Below are 19,405 nucleotides of genomic sequence, written 5' to 3'. Positions count from 1 at the left end.
AGTTCAGCACCATGTGCGTGTCGTGTGCTGTCGAGAGTCGATCGAGACCGTGCTCATCTATCAATCTTAGGAATCAGTTGATTAGAATCGCTAACATATAGTTAAAGTGTGGCTTTAATTTTATTAGCCATATATTAGGCCTGGTAGCTTAAAAAGTATGATGAAGTAATATGTTAGGTTGGCATACTCAAATTGCCAAATATGAAATGAAATGTTTGGCATACTCAAATTGGCAATACTAGTGTATTGAGTTGGCCTACTCAAATTGCCAAATACGAAATGAAATGTTTGGTATACTCAAAATGATAATACTAGTATGTTGAGTTGGTATACTTAAAATTGCCAAATACGAAATAGGATGGTTGGCATACTCAAACTGGTAATACTCGTATGTTTTAAGTTGGCATATACTCAAATTGCCAAATACGACATGAAATGAAATGGTTGGCATACTCAAACTAGCATACTACTACTACTACGGAGTAGTATGATTAGTTGGCATACTATTATGTATAGTTTAATCAATGAAGGGGCCTATCAGATGACAGTTTTTTTTTAAAGCTGAAAACATGTAAGATTGTAAATGACTGCCTACACGAAATGAAATGGTAGTTGGCAGAAGGTTACTACTATTTGCGTGTGAAAACTGAAAGTTGAAGACAATCCCACCGTGGATTTATTTTGCCTGGCCATTGAGGAGAGTAACACCTGCTGATTGAGCTCCGTGACAGGGATAAACAAACGACAGCTTAAAGCAAAGCTAGGTAGTTCGTGGCTTCGTGCGAGAATCCAGAAAAGGTCATTAGACTCATTACCGTTGTTAAGACGATGTTCTAACGTGCCGCTACTTTCCACCATTTGGTGAACCGATTTCCACGTTTTTGTCCCTACGCAAATGCATATGACTTCCGGGCATTTCCTAGGTTTTCTTTTTTAGGACTATTTCCTAGGTAAATATGGATCATTCGTTTCATGGCGCCCTGGCTCTGTTTTTTCTTGTTCAGACTTCAGACAGACAACCACTTTTGCAGGGTGCTCTTTGATTTGCAGGCATCGACCGATATATCACAAACTTATGGGGTTGTTTACTTTATTGACACTTTCAATCTATCAAAATTGTTTGTTGTTTTTTTTAGGTCTTTATTTTTTTCTCTCTGCCAATATAAAACCCCACACTATCTTATACGATTCGTTAAAGGAGAACATCAAATTTTGCTAGGCTAACGAACTAAACATGGTTTTATCAAATGCTATATATCCTACCAAAATTTAATAGTTTTGGAATTATTCCTCTCATAAAAATGCTGCCAAATCATACAGAAGTATTAAGCTAAATATTTATACAACAGTACCTTGGGTAACGTCAAAACTTATCAAAATTTAATAAGACTGATTTTAACAACAAAGTGATGAAGCCCTTGGTACTCCGATCATAAAGAGAGGTAACCATCACAACCAGCCATGCTTGCTTCGCGGCGCAGAAGGACCCTTAGTCGTCATTCTCCTTCGCCAGTTTACTGAAGAAGCTCCCGTCGTAGACGGCTCTGAAGGATGTCGTCCTTGTCCTTGGCGGCCTCGAATGTCGCCCGCCACTCTGTTGCAGCCTGGAGCCTGCATTTTCTCGATCTTTAGGCCGAGTTTAGTTTCAAAATTTTTCTCTAAACTTTAAACTTTTCTATCACATAAAAACTATCCTACACATACAAACTTTTAACTTTTCCATCACATCATTCCAATTACAACCAAACTTCTAATTTTAGCGTGAACTAAAGACACCCTTTACTCCAACAACCACAGGTGAATAAATATATATAGTTATACCATTTATGATTCTTGAAGCACTAAGTTTTCTATTTGATAGGCTAAGTTCCTAATTAAAATGGCTGTATATATCCGATTGGATATAGATGCCGGGTAAAAAAATACCCTTCTCTAAAAAAAGATGATTCTTGAAGCAACAAGCTAGCAAAAGATTACCATCCTGAGCTGTCTTTGTGCTCTGTATGATCTGCGTATGCATGAAGCATCTCGTCCAGCTCGTCTGATGTCAGGCCGTCGGGTACAGTTTTTGCATGCCTGGTGAATATCTCATTGAATTTTTCACTAACAAACCTGCATAGGAGAGGCCTGGTTTAGTTCCCAACTTTTTCTTTAAATTTTCAACTTTTTCATCACATCAAAATTTTTCTACACACATAAACTTTCAACTTTTCCGTCACATCGTTCTAATTTCAATCAAATTTTCAATTTTAGCTTGAACTAAACACACCCAAGTTGAGTATAGCCGTATTTACGGATTTTTTTGTGGGGCTTCCTCGGAATACATGAATTTTGCATGATTCTCACATGAAAAAGTTCAAATCCTTAAAAATTCCAAACCAGATAAGCCTTTACTAGTTTAATAATCACAAAATGCATGTGGCATCTAGTACTCGTTTATAATCTAGACACGTTCCTAAATGGATGAGGAGAGCAAGGTGTACCTTCCTTCAGAATCGAATGCACCCGTATCACTTCCATGGATCCCTTTATGAATGTTCTGTACATAGATAGAAAACCATGACCCATCTGCGTCTTCCTGCATGCATTTGGAAAAGTTCAACTCTTGAGGTTGTCATCTTAAATATTAGGTGAATTATGCGTTGAATGAGAACATATATATATATATATATATATATATATATATATATATATATATATATATATATATATATATATATATATATATATATATATATATATATATATATATATATATATATATATAAATTATACAAAAGCGTCATGCGCTGTGTATACGGAAAAAAATATGTGGTACAAACTGTATATTGTGCAAAGCTGAAAACTATCGTAGGATAGGAAAATGGACGTATGAGATTTATCTGTCTCCACGAATAAACTATTTACTCTATGTATGTATGTATATATGTAGAGGTTGCACTACATATTTTTTTTATATACGTTCACAGGGCATAAGAGAGATCATACAGATCTAGTTTTGGGGCCGATGTCGCCATTGATGAAGGTAGCACTCACGGTGGCGCCGAAAATCCCAAATCCGAGGGTGCGGAGCCCTGGCACCATATAAAGTCCAAAATGCAGCCTAAATCACATCCCTTTATCAATTGAAAAGGCATACTACCCTCATTTCAAAATATATGATACCATTGGCTTTTCGCATATCGTGTGATAATTCGTTTTATTAAAAGAACTAGTATAAATATATTAAAAAATTAGTATAAATATGTAAAAGTGTAAGTTAATATTATAGTTTCTTTGATGATAAAACATATCACAATAAAATAAATAATATTTATATAATTTTTTAAATAAGATAAATAATTAAATATTATATAAAAATTAACGGTATCATATATTTTAAAATAGAAGAGTACAAGGCCAAGTAGAAATTATCGAATACTCTAGCAGAGAAAATCATGGCCACCTCTGTACGTCTCGCCAAAGGTGATGATGCCGTCGTGGTCGCTGTCGAAGAACGCCACGTGCTTCTGTAGCTCCGTTGCCGGGGCGTCGCCGCCCACCGCCGCCGGCTGGCTCCCTTCCTCGATCGTAAACATAATTGGAAACGAAACGCGCGTGCCACGATCGTAAACATAATTGGAAACGAAACGCGCGTGCCAGAGGATGACTAGTACTCCCTCCATTCCTAAATATTTAACGCCGTTAAATTTTTTAAACATGTTTGACCGTTTGTCTTATTTAAAAAATTTAAATAATTATTAATTTTTTTCTACTATTTAATTTATTGTTAAATATACTTTTATATATACATATAGTTTTACATATTTCACAAAAGTTTTTAAATAAGACGAACTGTTAAACATGTTTAAAAAAGTTAACTGCGTCAAAATTTAGCGAAGGAGGGAGTATTAATTACAGGGGCCTTACGTACAGAAGCATGCGGTGGACAGCAGGAGGAGAGGCACGGCCGCGACCGCCGCCATATCGTTGTCGCCGGCCAGGGACGACAGCCGCCGTCGTCGAGCCTCCGCTGCCGTTTCCGGCTGTTCCGAGCCACCTCTGCTTCTTGATCCCTCGCTCACTCGCTGAAGGCTGTATATGTGCTCCTCTCCCTCTGGCGCCACGTGCTTCGCGTGTTTCTACGATCGGCTAAAATTTTCCATGCAAACCTATCGCTTGCAGGCGATACTCACCCAAATAGTCAAATACCTAAACTTAGCCAATTCAGTATCTATAATAATGGTGCCACAAATCTAAGCTCCACACAGTCGGATTTTAGTTCGCATGATTAAAATAACATTAGTAAGTTACGGTTATAATCAAAGGGAACACAAATCATTAATATGCTAAGGTGAACTTTAAAAATAAAAGCAATTTGGTTAAAATACACAACATAAATTAACTTTTATCTAGAAAAACTATCAACGAATATTTACAATAAAAATATATAAAAGTTATTGTGTAATTATAAACTAATTACACATGTAACTATACTATAGTGTAATTTGTAGTTACATATGTAATTACCGTGTAAATAATGTAGTTACATTCACTGACTAGCACGTGTCATGCAGAGAAAAAGGACTCGCCACCTTGGGAACAAGTTGTTCGATCGGCTTGTCTAGATGCACTTTGAAGTTTGCACGAATAGTGAAGAAGATTAGATGGCATACAAGGTTACTTTATTTAGCCAAAAAATATGTCGACCTAATTTTAGTAAAGCCGAAGTTATATGTGAAATATATTCCGATTTTTAAGATCTATTTTATACAAAATGGGGAAGTATTTCCCATGTTTTTTTCATGTCACCTAGATAGTAAAAAAAATGCAAGATATATTACTATGAGATATATAACTTCACAAATATGTAAGTTGAAATTCAACTTCTACAAATTTTAGTAAAAATAAAAAATACAGCTGTGAATCCTTGTCCATACGAAATAGAATATATGCATGAAATTAGAGAGGTTGTGAGTTTAATCCCTAGGTCCTGGCGCACTTGTAAATTTTTTTCCTCCTCCACCAGCACGAATCATGAGGCGATCTGACAGCTACAAATTCGAAAATTTTAGGGTAGAAAATCTATCGCAAGTTTTTTTTAGCAGTTATGTTACTATTTGCGTCATTGCGTGTGAGAAATAAGAAATATTTCCCACTAAAGCAGTGCTCTCCACTGACCACGTAGCAGCAATCTTAACTATTAATTGATTCATTGATTTATGAGTCCTATCAGTAAAAAAAAGATCATTCTATTATCGATAGTTAATTATATATGGTAGTGTATATTATAGTTAACCATTGATTCATCGATTTATGAGCCCTACAATCAGTAAAAAAAAGTCATTCTATTATCACTATTTAATTAATTAATATGGTAGTATTACTTATGTAGTATTCTTTTCTCCCGTAGATGAAGATTAAGTGGTTTACGCAAAGTGAGGTGGTATTAACGTATGATTAATTGAGTTTTAATTATTACAAACTTGAAAAATAGATTTATCTGATATTTTAGAGCAACTTTCATATAGAAAGTTTTTGCACGAAACGCGATGTTTAGCAGTTTGAAAAGCATGACACAAGTATCGAAATTTTCATCCATTTCTCATCGTAAAAACTACTCATAAGGAGCATTGTAAAAACTACATCTTTCCACTATGCAGAGGGGATGAAATTTTGGATACTCGTGGTACGTTTTTCAAACTGCTAAATGATGTGTTTCGTACGAAAACTTTCTATATGAAAGTTGCACTAAAATATCATATTAATCTATTTTTTAAATTTGTAATAATTAAAACTCGATCAATCATACGTTAATGCCATCTCGTTTTACGTAAAAAACTTAATCTTCATCTTTCGGCTGTGTTTAGTTCACACCAAAATTGAAAGTTTGGTTGAAATTGAAACGATGTGATGAAAAAGTTAAAAGTTTGTGTGTGTAGAAAAGTTTTGATGTGATGAAAAAGTTGAAAGTTTGAAGAATAACTTTGGAACTAAACACGACGTTCATCTTCGTCTTCAGGAAAAAAGAACACCAAACATTAATAGGTGGATTGAATCGAGAGGCCGTTTGTGGATTTAAATCATTATACTAGTGCTTGATCTCCCAGTCAGGGAGAAACAACAAACGGCTTAATCCAAAGCCCAGACTGTTCGTGTGAGGAAGCCAGAAAAGGCCATCACCGTTACTGAAACGTTGTTCTTATATGCCACTGCTTTTCCGCCATTTGGCGAACGTTTACAACGTTTCTGCCCCTACGCAAATGCAAGCCACTTTGGAACATTTCCTGGGTAAATATATATGGACCATTCATTTTAGGGATGCCTTGACATGTTCTATCAATTTAGTACATTTTTCCTTCCAAAATCCCAATCATGCTTGGTTTGCAGAGGGACCCTTCTTCTTCGACGCCACTTTACTGAAGAAGCTCCCATCGTAGACAGTTCTGACAGTGTCCTTGCGAAGGAAACCATCCTTGTCCTTCCCGAGCTTGAACGTCGTCTCCCACTCCGTCGATGCTCCGACCCTGCATTTTCTCGTGGTACAAAAGTAGTGCAAGCGAATACAGTGAGCAGACCATTTGAACAGATATACATGCATATGGTTTCTGAAGCTATCAGCTAGCAAGAGATTACCATCCTTTGTAGTCCTTGGGTTCTCTGTTTGCACGAAGCATCTCGTCCAGTTCGGCTGCTGTCAGGCCATCGGGTACAGTTTTTGCATGCTTGGTAAATATCTCATCGAACTTTTCATTGACAAACCTGCAGCAGAGGAGTTGAATATACTACTAGCATATCAAAAAGATGATTGTGAATTATATGTGTGGAAGAACGTAAAAGAATAATCTATGTTGCAAACAGTTCAGACAATCCAAGGCAATTTGCTGAACTCGCTTGTATCATTACTGTTTGGAGAGTCTACGAAATGACTACCTTCCTTCTGAATCGAATGCGCCAGTATCACTTCCATGGACCCCTTTGTGGATGTTCTCTATATAGATAGAAAACCGTGATGCTGTTGCATTTTCCTGCGTGCATTTGGAAATTTGGAAAAAGCACAAACTGTCAGTTTTTTTCTTTATATCACGCATAACCAGGGGAATTATGCGCCAAACGAAACATATATAAAGATGTGACAGATCATACAGGTCTGGTCTTGGTACCGAGGGCGCCATTGATTACGGTCGCGCTGAATCTGGAGGTAACAACTCCAAATCCGAGCGCACGGAACCCTGCAGGCACCATTAAAAAATGTCAAAATGCAGTCTTAGATCTCCCTTGAATTGAAACAACATATTAAAAGAAATTATGCTGTAACAATTTAAGAGAGATATAAGGCTGCGTTTGACATTTAGCCATCAGAAAACGGAGGATGGGACAGGCATGGCCACCCACCTTCGTACGTCTCGGAGAAGGAGATGATGCCGTCGTGGTTGCTGTCGAAGAACGCCACGTGCTTCTGCAGTTCCGTCGCAGCGCCAACCGCCGCCGCCGGGCTCCCTTTCCTCGGATCGATCGCAAATTCGTAATGGAAAACGTAGCGATCGAGTAAGCAAATTAACGAGACACGAGAACAACAAATCAGACGCGCACGCGCGCGCGCGCGCCACAGAGGATATTGTGTGTTACAGGGCGTTTACAGGAGGACGACGAGGCGAACAGGACGAGAGCCATGGCCGCAGCCGTCGCCGGAGACGACCATCGTCGACGAACCTCCATTTGTTGTTGGGTCACTCGCCTCTGGTGCTGCATGCGCGCGCCTCGTTTGTACTCTCCGACGATCGGCAAAAATTTCCTATGCAAAGCTTTGGTCGATTCGTTTGCGGGCCAAATAAACTCGCCCAAATACAACCTATAATTAGCCAATTCCGTCTCCAACAGCCTATCTATGAGTCTATCTATCTATACATCTACTTAGCTAGTATATATCTATCTTTAATTTTGGCGTCTAGTATTTACATTGATTGCTTTGTGTATAATCGTGTATGAAATATATTTATATTTTAAAATATGTTTTGTATTTAAAAGATAAACTATATGAAATTAGAAACTAAAAGATATATATCAAAACTAATTTATAGAAAAAATATGCATTAAATTTGATTATTCCTTATCTCAATTGGGTATGAAACTCCACAAAATTAGGTGTAACTAGTAATATATGCCCGTGTATTGCAATGGGCCTATATGGTTAGAGTAAGTTCCACAAGTTTATATATGAGATGCGAGCATGTGGTGGGAGGACAGAATAAAAGTAGGACGGCTCTTCTTCTTTTATACCGTTGTAAAATAAAGATAATCCGCTAACTTGCTTCTTTGTCATTTCTAGTTTAGTGAGCCCAACCTAATTTACTACTAGTAGTATTTTGTAGGGAAAAAAATGTCTATTTTGTCTCTCATTTGTATGAGGCAGAAACTTGTCCCATGTATGGTTCAGAGGCCGAGCCCCACCCTTGTAATAATGTCTCTTGCCTCTGTTTAAATCACTTCCCTTAACTTAAAAACCGGACATAACGTTTCTCCCATCTTTAAAACCACTGTAAATCGACTCATTCGTGGTTTCAAAAGCGGTTTTATCGTGGTGCTTGTGGGACCCACATGTCAATAAAAATTAAAAAAATAATCACACATGTCAATCATCATTATTGCCTTTTTCTTTTCATCTCTACTCCCCTATCTCTTTCCGTTCTCTCTCTCCAGTCGGCGGTAGCGACACGCCAAGTCCTTGGGGCCCACACCCTATAGCCGGCCGACAAGCTTCTCCCCTACGCACCACCCATCTTGCCACCGCCTTCAACACCTCTTGGCGATGATGCCATATAGACAAGCCCAGCAGCAGAGAGGGACGTCACGACGGCAACCGCGTCATCTCGTCCGTCAGTCCCTACCCTACCCTTCGTCACACTCGCATGGCTTCGCGTCCTTCTCCCCGGAAGCTGTCGGCATCTTTGCATCACATCTTCCTCTTCCATCTCCTGACGTCTTTTTTGCCCCGTGCACCGTCGCCACCCCCGGCGATGCTAGCCTTTGCTGCCGCCTGGAGAGAGAGAGAACGGCAGAGAGAGGGGTGAGGTGAGGAAATAGAAAAGGAGATTAGGATAATATGTGGGGCAGTAATTTTTTTTTTATTGATATGTGGGTATCACGAGCGCCACGTAAGATAGAACTGATCCTGAAACTATAAGGAGTCTATTTACACCGGTTTTCAAGAGATGTATGGTAGAGGAAGGCGATTCAACCAGGGCTAAGAGTTGAGACGGAAAATAGACCAATTCCTTTACGGGCTAAACTTAGCCCAAACAGAGCAAATTCCTACCCATGAAGCCCATCTGTAGAAACAGAAGGATCCAGTGCAGGCCAACTCCACAGCCGCCAGCCCAACAACCGCTAATGGTTCACGGACCAACTCGACGCCAGGTCGGTCTCGGTCCAGCCGGCGCACCTCCCTCGTGCTCGCGCCTGCTGCACACTTGCGCACTGCACCAACCGCGCCGCCGTCGGGCTCGGGCCGCCAACCCGGCCGTCGTACGCTGCGACTCCGTGACTTGATCGTGTCAAGTTGCCACTTGCCCCCCCCCCCCCCCCCGCGGTCCGGTCGAGCTGCCCCCGCTTGAACGAGCCCGTCCGTTCGCTCGGCCGGACCGGAGACGATTCTTCGCTGTTTCTGCCCGTAATTTTGACAAATTGACCCTTCGAAAAAACTTATTTTAAGAATAAATCGTGCCAAAAACTTATGAAAAATAGGCCGTCGTCTCAGCGCCAAACTTATTGGCGCTGAGGTATAATGCTTTAGCGCCATGTATATTAGCACTGGCATTTCATGTGAGGTGGTAAAAAAAATTGCCAAGTCTCTGGGGGTAGCGCCATAGCTTATGGCGCTGAGCTATTGACGTTGAAAATAACCTTCTGGAATTTTTGGTTTGCGTGTTCTCGTGTAGTGTGGTGGCAGGAGACTTTGCCTCTCATCTCATTGACCACGGTTCGAGCCCTATGTTTTACATCCTTTGGATGTTTTTTTTTATTTTTATAGCATATTTTTTATTAGTCTTATAAATTAGGAACAACTAAATTTGAGAACATAAATTTTATAGCATTAATACTTATATTCATAAAATTTTGAAAGTACGCAGCATTTAACATTTCATATGTTTTATGTTTAAAACAAGATCATTACACATAAATGTAAGAAATGTAATTTTAAAATAAAAAATAGGAGGTAAGTGTTAACATAAATTACATAGTATTTATTTTTATAGTTATGAGTCAAAAGAACCATAATAAAAATATGAGAACATGAAGTATATAGCATTTCATACTTACAATTGATAAAAAAAAAGTACTAGTATATAGCATTGAATGCAAGCAAAATGTGTAGTTTGCAAAGAAAATATAAATTAATAAAAAAATAATTATAAAGATGTGCATGCCTGGGTTCGAACCGTGGTCTGTGCACTGAGAGCAAAAGGACAGGACCATCCCACTAGCATCGCGCACGCATGACACAATGTTCCAGAGAGTTTTTAATACTGCTAATAGGTCAGCGCCAAAATCTGTGGCGCTAACCCCTACTGAGCTGGTAATTTTTTTTTGCCACCTCGGATGAAATGTTAGCGCTAATATATACGGCGCTAAAGCGTTATACCTCAGCGTCAATATCTATGACGCTGAGCCGACGGTCTATTTTTGCAATAAGTTTTTAACACGGTTTATTTTTGAAATAAGTTTTCTAAAAAGGTCAATTTGTCAAAATTAGTGTGTTTCTGCGGCGTGAACTGCAACTACTATACGGCGAGCGTCGTTCCATGCAAACATGGCACACGCAGCTCACGAACAGTTAAGAAACCAGGCGGAAGTGAGAGTTACCAGCATTAACGACGCCTCCATCAAAAAGAGAAAAGAAAAAAAGAAGCACCAAAAAATAAAATCTTTGTCTAGTGGTTTTGTCTTCGTTGACATGTCACAGCGTCGGTGACGCAAGTTTATCGTCGTCTCCCTCTCACATACTTACGTCTCTACACGGTAAAAAGCGGATTCCACTTCCACCGCGAGGAAGGAAATAAAGCGCACACCGAATCACCGGCACCAAAATTTCCACCGATGGTTACAAGCCCGAAACGACAGATTAATTAACACGATTAGTTAAACTTTCACGCCCGGTGTGGAGGGGTCCAAACAAAACAGAGGGCGCCAAGTTGTTTTTATCATCTACTAGTCCTACTTGGCTCGCGTAAGCGAGAGCCGGGACTTGTCACTAGTTTATCTCGCAGCACCTAACGCCTTGACAGCGAGGTCGCGTTGCATACGTGGACCAGAGCAACACAAGGTGCCCAGATTGATTAATCATCTCGTCTCATCTCTTTCTAAGCACTGTATTATTATTATGATTATGATTATTATTATTATTGCCCCGTCACCGTGCCGACCAGCCCCAATAATTTTACGGCCCCAGACAAATCTTATTGCCCTCCCTAAGTCAAGTCAGTCTACGCATTAATCCGAGCCGATCGGGGTCGCCGTCCGGCACGTCGCCGTCGATCGGCAGAGCGGCGAGGCAGCAAGGCACCGGTTGGCTTTTCTTCTTGTTTTTTTTTTTTACTCATTGGAGCAGAGAAAATACAGGGGTGCACATGGCCCCATCCGTTCTTATCTGCAGGCCACGCTTTTGAAAAATCGGGGGAGCCTAGTGACAGCCCATAGGGCGCGGCCCGTGGGGCCCAGATGCAGTCGCCGTCGAGGGAAATTTCGGTTTTTTGGCAGGGCCCGGTTGTTCCAGATGAGATCCTCCCCGTAGTAATTAATTGGTTATTACTGCTCCAGAAAGGGAGAAGTGTGCGGTGTCATCTCTCTTTCCGCTCTGGAAATGCTGTTTAATTTGAAAACGATGCGTTTAAAGTTTGTGTATCAAGATGTGAGATTGAGAGTGAGAGTTCGGTCCACTACGTGTCGTGATCTTGCACACTTGTTTCAATCGAGCAATGTAGTAGAGAGGGATACTTCTTCTGCAAAGCGAAGGAATCTCATTTAATTTCCAGCCACGGGTAAGAACCAAGATAATCGCGGTACACACGCTGAGATAAGGAAGAGCGTGTCCACATGTAGCTGTCGATGAGCTTACCAGCAGGTTTATGAGCTGTCTGGTGTTAGTAGGGTGAGTAATTGTTTGATTTTCTTTTTGCTGAACACTTCAATTACCATCAATCAGCTCATTAATTGTACCGACACGAAATGGCACTGGTAATTACTGCGGTCCATTTTGACACTTTTTGTTGCTTCAAAGAAAGAATCTCGAATTGCTTTCGCAATGTGGTGTTTTAAATTAATTGGCTTGTTCCAGCTTCGATCTTTTTTTACAAGATGCCGAATCTTCAAACTTTCTAAAATTCTCGCGCCGTTATTTCGCCGCGACGTACGTATACACGACGACGACCCCTGCAACCCCAAATGAAGAGTCGTCGTCGTCGGCGTGCTCCGATCTCCGCGCGGGGCATTCGTCCGCCGTCGTCTCGCTCTCCGGTGAGGGCGGCCAAAATATATGGTGCTCGATCGAGATGTGATCGAGCCCGGCCGGCCTGCCGCTTCACCGGGAGAGCGAACACGACGCCGGCGACTTCGCGCCGCCGCCCGTGCTGTGCTCGTAGCCCGCCCGTTTCCCTTCTCGCGCGACTCAGCTCGCTTTGATTTTGGTTGGGTTTACAGCGCAGACTGCAGCTTGTTGGTGGCGTGCCGGGAGACGAGCCGCTCGAGCGCCTCACGCATCCAACCGTGCTGGCATCCATCCATCGCCTGCTGCACCGTGGCCTGCACAAAATCGAATCGGCATTTAGACGCCCGTGTTCGTTCTTTGGTCGATCGAATTCGATCGTTCTCGCCGTAGAATGGCGAATTTCCGTGTATCAAAGTGCGATGGGGGGGTCATGTACTACTACTCACCCAGGTGCGCTTGCGGGAGGACATCTCGGGCCACTGGAGGAGCTCGTCGGTGACGCGGAGAGGGAACATGAAGCCCTCGTAGGTGGTGTCGTAGCGGCGGCTCTTGTAGTACCAGCAGCCGAGGGACGTCTCGGTGTCGCCGCGGACGCCGGCCTCCTCGAGCGCCTCGCGGCGGGCGGCCTCGTCCATGGACTCGTCGAGCTCCCACCCGCCCTTGGGGAACATCATGCCGTGCCCCTTCTGCGACGTGATCACCAGCACCTCCATCTCGCCGCCGCTGCGCACCCGGTACGGGATGCAACCCACCACGATGCGGCCCCCGGCGCTCGTGTACCGCTGCAGCTCCCGCCCCTGCCTCGCCACCAGCACGGCCATCGAATCTTTGATTGTTGGAGAGAGAGAGTAGGGTAGTCGTTAGGGTTAGAATTGGTGATGCGAGAGGATGGTGCTTTGCGGCCATGGAGGTGGAGCTCGCGGGTATTAATAGCGGGAAGCGCGTCAGGTCAATGGAACGCTGTCGCTGTCGCGGCCGAGTGAGCGATGGGGTAACATGGGGTATGGCGCATGGACGAGCCCAACTGGTGCAAGGTTGGTGGACGCAGCGTACTGATCTTCTGTGGCTCAGCTTAAGTTCGAGGAGCCAGATTCCGCTTGGCCTCATCATGGCCTGGTCCTAGAGTACCTGTTTCTCTTTTTCCTTATAAAAAACCGGGATAACATCTACTCTAAGAAGACCCTGTTTAGTTCTCACACATAAACTTTTCATCATATCACATCGAATGTTTGGACACATATATAGAGTATTAAATATAGACAAAAAAAAATTAATTATACAGATTGCGTGTAAATTGCTAGACGAATCTTTTAAGCCTAATTTCTTCATGATTTGACAATGTGGTGCTACATTAAACATTTGATAATGATGGATTAATTAGGCTTAATAAATTCGTCTCGCAGTTTATACGCAGAATATGTAATTTGTTTTATTATTAGTCTACATTGTATACTTTAAATGTATGTCCATATATCCGATGTGACACGCTAAAACTTTTCACCCCTGCAACTAAAAAGAGCCTAACATAGAGATAACCTGGTCTTTCTTGTGCGTCTTGTGCAGATAAGTAAAGAAGAAAGAATGTGTAAAATTCTTCTGGGACTGATTGGTTTCCTACTATTTTTCTTGACCACTTTAGTGTATGTCTTTATTAAAGCTAAAAAAAGATGATGATTTCTTTGCAACTCTAGGTATTTGATGTTATAGGTCTTGTGGTTAACCATAGATGTAATTTATTAGCATGAATGCAAATTAAGTGGTGTATTTCACCTTATGTCCGTTGTCCAAGAGAATATTCAGAATTAAGTGGTCGTTCTCATGAAACATGTCATGAGGAGACTCCCTGTCCTAAAACAGATTAAATCCTGCGTATAAATTTAGGCCGAGTTTAGTTCTAAAGATTTTTTTTTCAAACTTCCAACTTTTCTATCACATCAAAACTTTTCTACACACACAAACTTCCAACTTTTCCATCACATCATTTTAATTAACCAAAATTTTAATTAACCAAAATTTTAATTTTAGCGTGAACTAAATACACCCTAATACATATGTTTCTTCATATTCGTAGTCAGAATTTATTTTTTTATGGAAAGTAGGAAGTACCTACACGTACATTTCAGACATCATTGCTATGTACTTCTCCTGTGCATATCTAGAATCGATTATATTTGTGGATAGATGTAATACTATATACACGTGTGAATGGGTTTAGTGATAAAGCGTGTAGCCTGATCAGCGGGTATGCATGTGTCCAAATAAAAGAATATTCAGATTTGTTTTCAAGCTAATATATCTCTAAGACATTGGTCATTTGTAATCCCTTTCATTTTGGGTACACCAAATGAAGGAGTACTCCTTTTCTTTCTTTTATTTTTTTATTATAGCACATTTAACTTAGCTATTGTAATCACTAAATCAAATGTCATCAACTTTTGTTAGATGATTGATTAAGACCCTCCTCTTATCCTTTTCCTTTTAATAAAAGGGAGTACCGTTCATTAGAAACTTCCACAAGAAATTTGCACCCCGGTTGCATCAGCTGTACTGAAAAGAGTATATGTACAAAGAGTAAAGTACTATCAGTAACTTGCAAGTAATGAATTTTTACCATGGTTTTCAACTTTGGAGGCTAAAGTTTTAAAGTAAGCACTAGATGAATCCTTGCTTCCACATGTACTGGACCACAATGTGAAGGATAAGACCACCCAGAGAACAATAAATAGGTTATTTGGATTAAATTCGTCAGATTTAGCTATCAAGATAGACTGTTCCATGGAAAACAATTTCATATCCAGAAGATATCAACGTGGCAACAATGTTCTTTATTCTATGTTTCTACTCCCTACATCCCATAATATGGGAGATAATGGATGGATGTAACATATTATAGTACAATAAATCTGGACAGACGGTTTGTTCAGACTTATTGTACTAGAATGTGTTACATCCACACATTATCCCTTGTATAATAGGATGGAGGGAGTATGTTATTGAGAATCCGTTTGTTGATCGTGTATATGTCTATGTTATTTCATATTGTAGAAAGGAAAATATATTTGAACTTGAAACAATAGAAATATAACGTTGAAGTGACAACGAATTTTTTTAGGAGAAATATTTCTTTTTGAAAAAAAAACAGAAGTATATTTAACTCTGTATGTTAAAAAAGAATAAATTAAATGACCACTTATGACAAAACAAGATATATGCAACGAGGTGTCTATTATTCTAACGCTACGTTTCACAGTATTTTTTACTGCATGCTCAACACATCAGATTAGCAGATCCACCCATAGTAAATGTAAGGATATGAGACTGCATATATACTTAGTCACATCAAGAAAATCGTAGTGCTCTCTGTTAAGCATGGTCGACAACAAATTAACATACTACAACTATCTCTCTCCTCAATCTCTCATTTTTCATGTAAGTGAAAATTCAACTTGGATAAAATTTTACTACTTACATACGGCTGATACACCAATTGTACATACCCTTAATTAATACTCTCCCGTTCCTAACCGCTTTTATAAAATGGCCAGCAAACTTACTTCAAAGAATAGTCAATAACCATACCCGGTTGTGAATTGGCTGCTAATAAAGTAACCTTTTCTTAAACTAAAGAAACCCTACTGGAACATGCACCCTTCCTACTACTACTTCCTACTCCTTCCATTTTATATTTCATTTTATATTACAAGTCATTTGATTTTTTTTCCTTAACTAAAGTTTTTCAAATTTAATCAAATTGATAGAATAATATGCTAGTATTTTCAATACAAAATAAACATATTATCAAAATATATTAATGTTAAATTTAGTGAAACTAATTTGATGTTGTAGATGTTGCTATTTTTTTCTATAAACTTGATCAAACAGCACGGTACAAACGTATATGTCCACGTGTACACTCACCTACTGCGAACACATATATAGACTCTGTGTATATCTGTATGATAATTTCCGAAAGGCTAGGCCGAAATAAAGGAAGTACTTCCTACTCAAGTAGAAAGTGGAGTGCCCTGTCCATGGACTGCGTCCACGCAAGTAGGCCGGGGAAACGGCGTCCGTGTTGCCGATAGAGAGCCCGAGAGGTGGAGATGAAGCGGACAAAGCGCGTACCTACGGGCTACGGCTGAGTGGCCGCGCCCGCTCCCGCGCTTCGCAGTCGCTTCTCTCGTTTTCATCTGAACCCATGGATGGATTGGCCTATCTCCTCCTCCCTCTCCGGCCAGTCACCTGCGCGTCCCTAGTGTACACATCCATCGCTATAAGTTTTAGCCGAAAATCCCGTCGATGGCCAAGTCCATCTTCTTCTCCATCAATTTAATTCCCGCGCTTAATTAATTACCCCAGCTTGCTCTAGCTAGCACCTTGTTTTATCGTATCCGACTATCCGTCGGTGTCGCCACTGACGTCGCTACGTTGTCTCCCTCCTCCCGTTGAGTTAAATTAATTGCTTCTTTTTGTTTTGTGCCTCGATCGACGAAGTAAACCAATCTGAGCTATTGTGATCGTAGTACAAGTTGCGTGACAGGGCTGTTTTGCGGCGACGTTCACACACGCACACTGCGTCGTCGTGCCCGTCTCTGCCTCTCCTCCTCGTCCTTTTCTTGTTTTTTTTTCCCTTTTTTGAATCAGTGGCCATCTTTGATCTCTTCCATTATGGAAGGCGACGACGACGTGGTTTAAATACGGTTCGTTCTCTTGTTAACAATCTGGACAAACGTACATACATACGAGTAAAGTACGTAGCAATGGCGCAAGAAATACATGGCGACCGATCGTATCACGCTAATTTGGCCACATGAGAAACGCCGTACATATATACTGTAAATCGCCACGTTTCCAGGAGAATGTGAAAATTACGTGCGTACCCGTGTGTTTTCACACGGATATACCGGTGCGACGGTCTAATTCTGCTGCTTTGGATATTTTGCTATTAGTGATTATTACACCATCGTCATCCACGATCCCGTCGGTCCTGCCATTGTCGCCGACGCGAAATTAAGAAGCAGCAACGACGACGACAGAAGGGGCCGGGCCGGGGTTAAGCTTTCCGGCTATGTTGCAACCAGGTTTTGTTAAAGGCGAATAAAAGGTAGTATTATTTCTAGCTCTGGTTGGTGGACAGTGTGAGTCGCCAGGACTACCAACCAACCTACGGTTAGTTGTAGTTGGTTCTTCCAACCGATATCGTCACCATCCCGCGGCGTGGTGATTCGCACGGAAGTTTCACCCAATCATGCTGCCCATACTGCGCAAGATGGACGTACGGATACTTGTCCCGCCGAAAAGTCGAAAAATGCAACTATAGTTTGATGCATCGAATCAGGAAAACAACTTGGTTTCTGTACCGATCAATTCAGGTTTCTTTTTACGAAATCGGATCTGACTCTATGTCAGCACGTACTACTATTCCTACGTGCAATGAACCCACTTACTTTTCGTCGAACAGGCCAGTTTTATTTTTTTTCCTGTAGTGACAGGTAGCACGTTTGCTCGCTGTTCGGGACCAATCCGGTCACACCGCCACGGCCGTGTCCAGCCGCTGTAACCCAACGCCGCGACCGAGCTTGACGCCCCCGCGGCCCGCGCGCGCGCTCACCAACCGATACAAATCGCTCGCCACCGCGCCGCCGAGGGGAGCGTGGTGGTGACCACCGCGCCGAACCGCCGAGCTCGACAGGCCATGGCCCCGCGCGCCGTCCCGCCGCGCGCGCGCGTCAGTCCAGCGATGCGTGCGGTGCGCATCTGCCGTGCCGCGCACTTGCCTCGTGCACTGTCTCCACCAACACGGGCACACGCATTGATGGCTCGCGCGTGGCCATATCTCCGTTCGCTCGCTGCGCTGCGCTGCTCCGGCCTGTTTGGTCGAATAACGCCTCGAGAACGTCCTCATCGTCGGGCGATCGATCGGTTTGATGATCAGGTTTCGTCGGTTTGCGACTCGCGAGCGGTCGATCGACCGAATGCGATTTCGTGATGGCGACAGAGGTGGGTCGTCGTGTCGCTACTAATCGGGTGGTTGGGGCGTCGATGCCGGCCGTGTGTATGCAGTTGCGGCGAGCATGCCTGCATGTGTGTACGTTTATGTCTATCTTGCTGGGGATAATGTTATTATGGGTTCAGATCGACCATACTGGTTGTTAGCTAGTATGGGTGCAAGCTTAATTTGCAGCTGATGCAACTGCATTTTGATATGGCACAAAACTGTGTTCATTTCGTGGGCAGCGTTCAGACTTCAGACGTGCATGGAGGCATGGAGAGCCAATCGATCGATCAAGTGCATGCATGCAGCATGCCTCAAAGTCTTCCATGGAATTGCTTAGCAATTCATGTGCAGCCAAGCCCTTAAGTTGTTCACTGGTCCATCACCTGCATGCTGACGTGAAACGCATTGCTCCAAAATAATTTTGTTGCCATGCGCATTTTTATCGCCCTCTTTTCGTTTCTCTCTGTTTTCCGGAAGTTTCATCGTCAAGAACATTCTCCGGACGGTTTGGTGAAGTTTGGTCTCAGTTCCATGCTGAATCTTCTTTACTGATCGGTCCTACTTAGTACTGAAATTGTACTGCTCCATCAGTGTAGTTGGTCAGGATGCTTAAAGTGCTCAACTTTCCTGCGTTTGAATCTATGTTACGACTACGAAATGACTACATAGCGAATCAGAATTTCGCAAATTTGATGCGTGTTTGTCAGTTAAAATCAATGGCGTCTTCTACGTGAAACTGAAAGCTTTAGTTTCACGCGTCTCTGTCCAGTTAGAATCTCAGCCAACCCGTCGTTCAGTTAGATGCCACCAAAAATGCCTTTCTTTCAAACTAGTTTATGCAGATAATCGTCCATTATTTGTACGAATTTATGATCATCAATAATGCATCAACCGTCAGCCCGTATTAGTGAGATTCGGTCAGACCATCGACTAAAGAAATTTTC

The 19,405-nt window shown here is 41.7% G+C and overlaps 2 protein-coding genes and 1 pseudogene across 3 annotated transcripts; all 3 read right to left on the bottom strand.

The window, feature by feature from the left end:
* Nucleotides 1-1,254: 1,254 nt before the first annotated feature.
* LOC127763683 (probable peroxygenase 4) lies at nucleotides 1,255-4,044 on the bottom strand (annotated as a pseudogene).
* Nucleotides 4,045-6,039: 1,995 nt separating this feature from the next.
* On the bottom strand, nucleotides 6,040-7,800 carry LOC127763920 (probable peroxygenase 5). 2 transcript variants are annotated; one of them, XM_052288727.1, is made up of 6 exons: nucleotides 7,620-7,800; nucleotides 7,375-7,484; nucleotides 7,126-7,211; nucleotides 6,913-7,007; nucleotides 6,616-6,741; nucleotides 6,040-6,506 (listed from the first exon to the last, which is right to left on the bottom strand). In XM_052288727.1, the coding sequence occupies exons 1-6, from the start codon at nucleotides 7,679-7,681 to the stop codon at nucleotides 6,353-6,355; spliced, it is 633 nt and encodes a 210-aa protein (XP_052144687.1). In that variant the 5' UTR covers nucleotides 7,682-7,800; the 3' UTR covers nucleotides 6,040-6,352. The 2 variants fall into 2 exon arrangements, with proteins under 2 accessions (XP_052144687.1, XP_052144686.1); XM_052288726.1 differs by having other exon boundaries at nucleotides 7,375-7,479; nucleotides 7,620-7,797.
* Nucleotides 7,801-12,205: 4,405 nt separating this feature from the next.
* Nucleotides 12,206-13,377, bottom strand: LOC127761350 (nudix hydrolase 21, chloroplastic-like). The gene is made up of 2 exons (XM_052285629.1): nucleotides 12,910-13,377; nucleotides 12,206-12,777 (listed from the first exon to the last, which is right to left on the bottom strand). The coding sequence occupies exons 1-2, from the start codon at nucleotides 13,282-13,284 to the stop codon at nucleotides 12,670-12,672; spliced, it is 483 nt and encodes a 160-aa protein (XP_052141589.1). The 5' UTR covers nucleotides 13,285-13,377; the 3' UTR covers nucleotides 12,206-12,669.
* Between the last annotated feature and the right edge of the window lie 6,028 nt (nucleotides 13,378-19,405).

Source organism: Oryza glaberrima, chromosome 2 (assembly GCF_000147395.1).
Source record: "Oryza glaberrima chromosome 2, OglaRS2, whole genome shotgun sequence".
Taxonomy (NCBI): domain Eukaryota; kingdom Viridiplantae; phylum Streptophyta; class Magnoliopsida; order Poales; family Poaceae; genus Oryza; species Oryza glaberrima.
The sequence above is the reverse complement of the archived record's forward strand: the minus strand, read 5'-3'. Positions and strand labels throughout refer to the sequence as shown.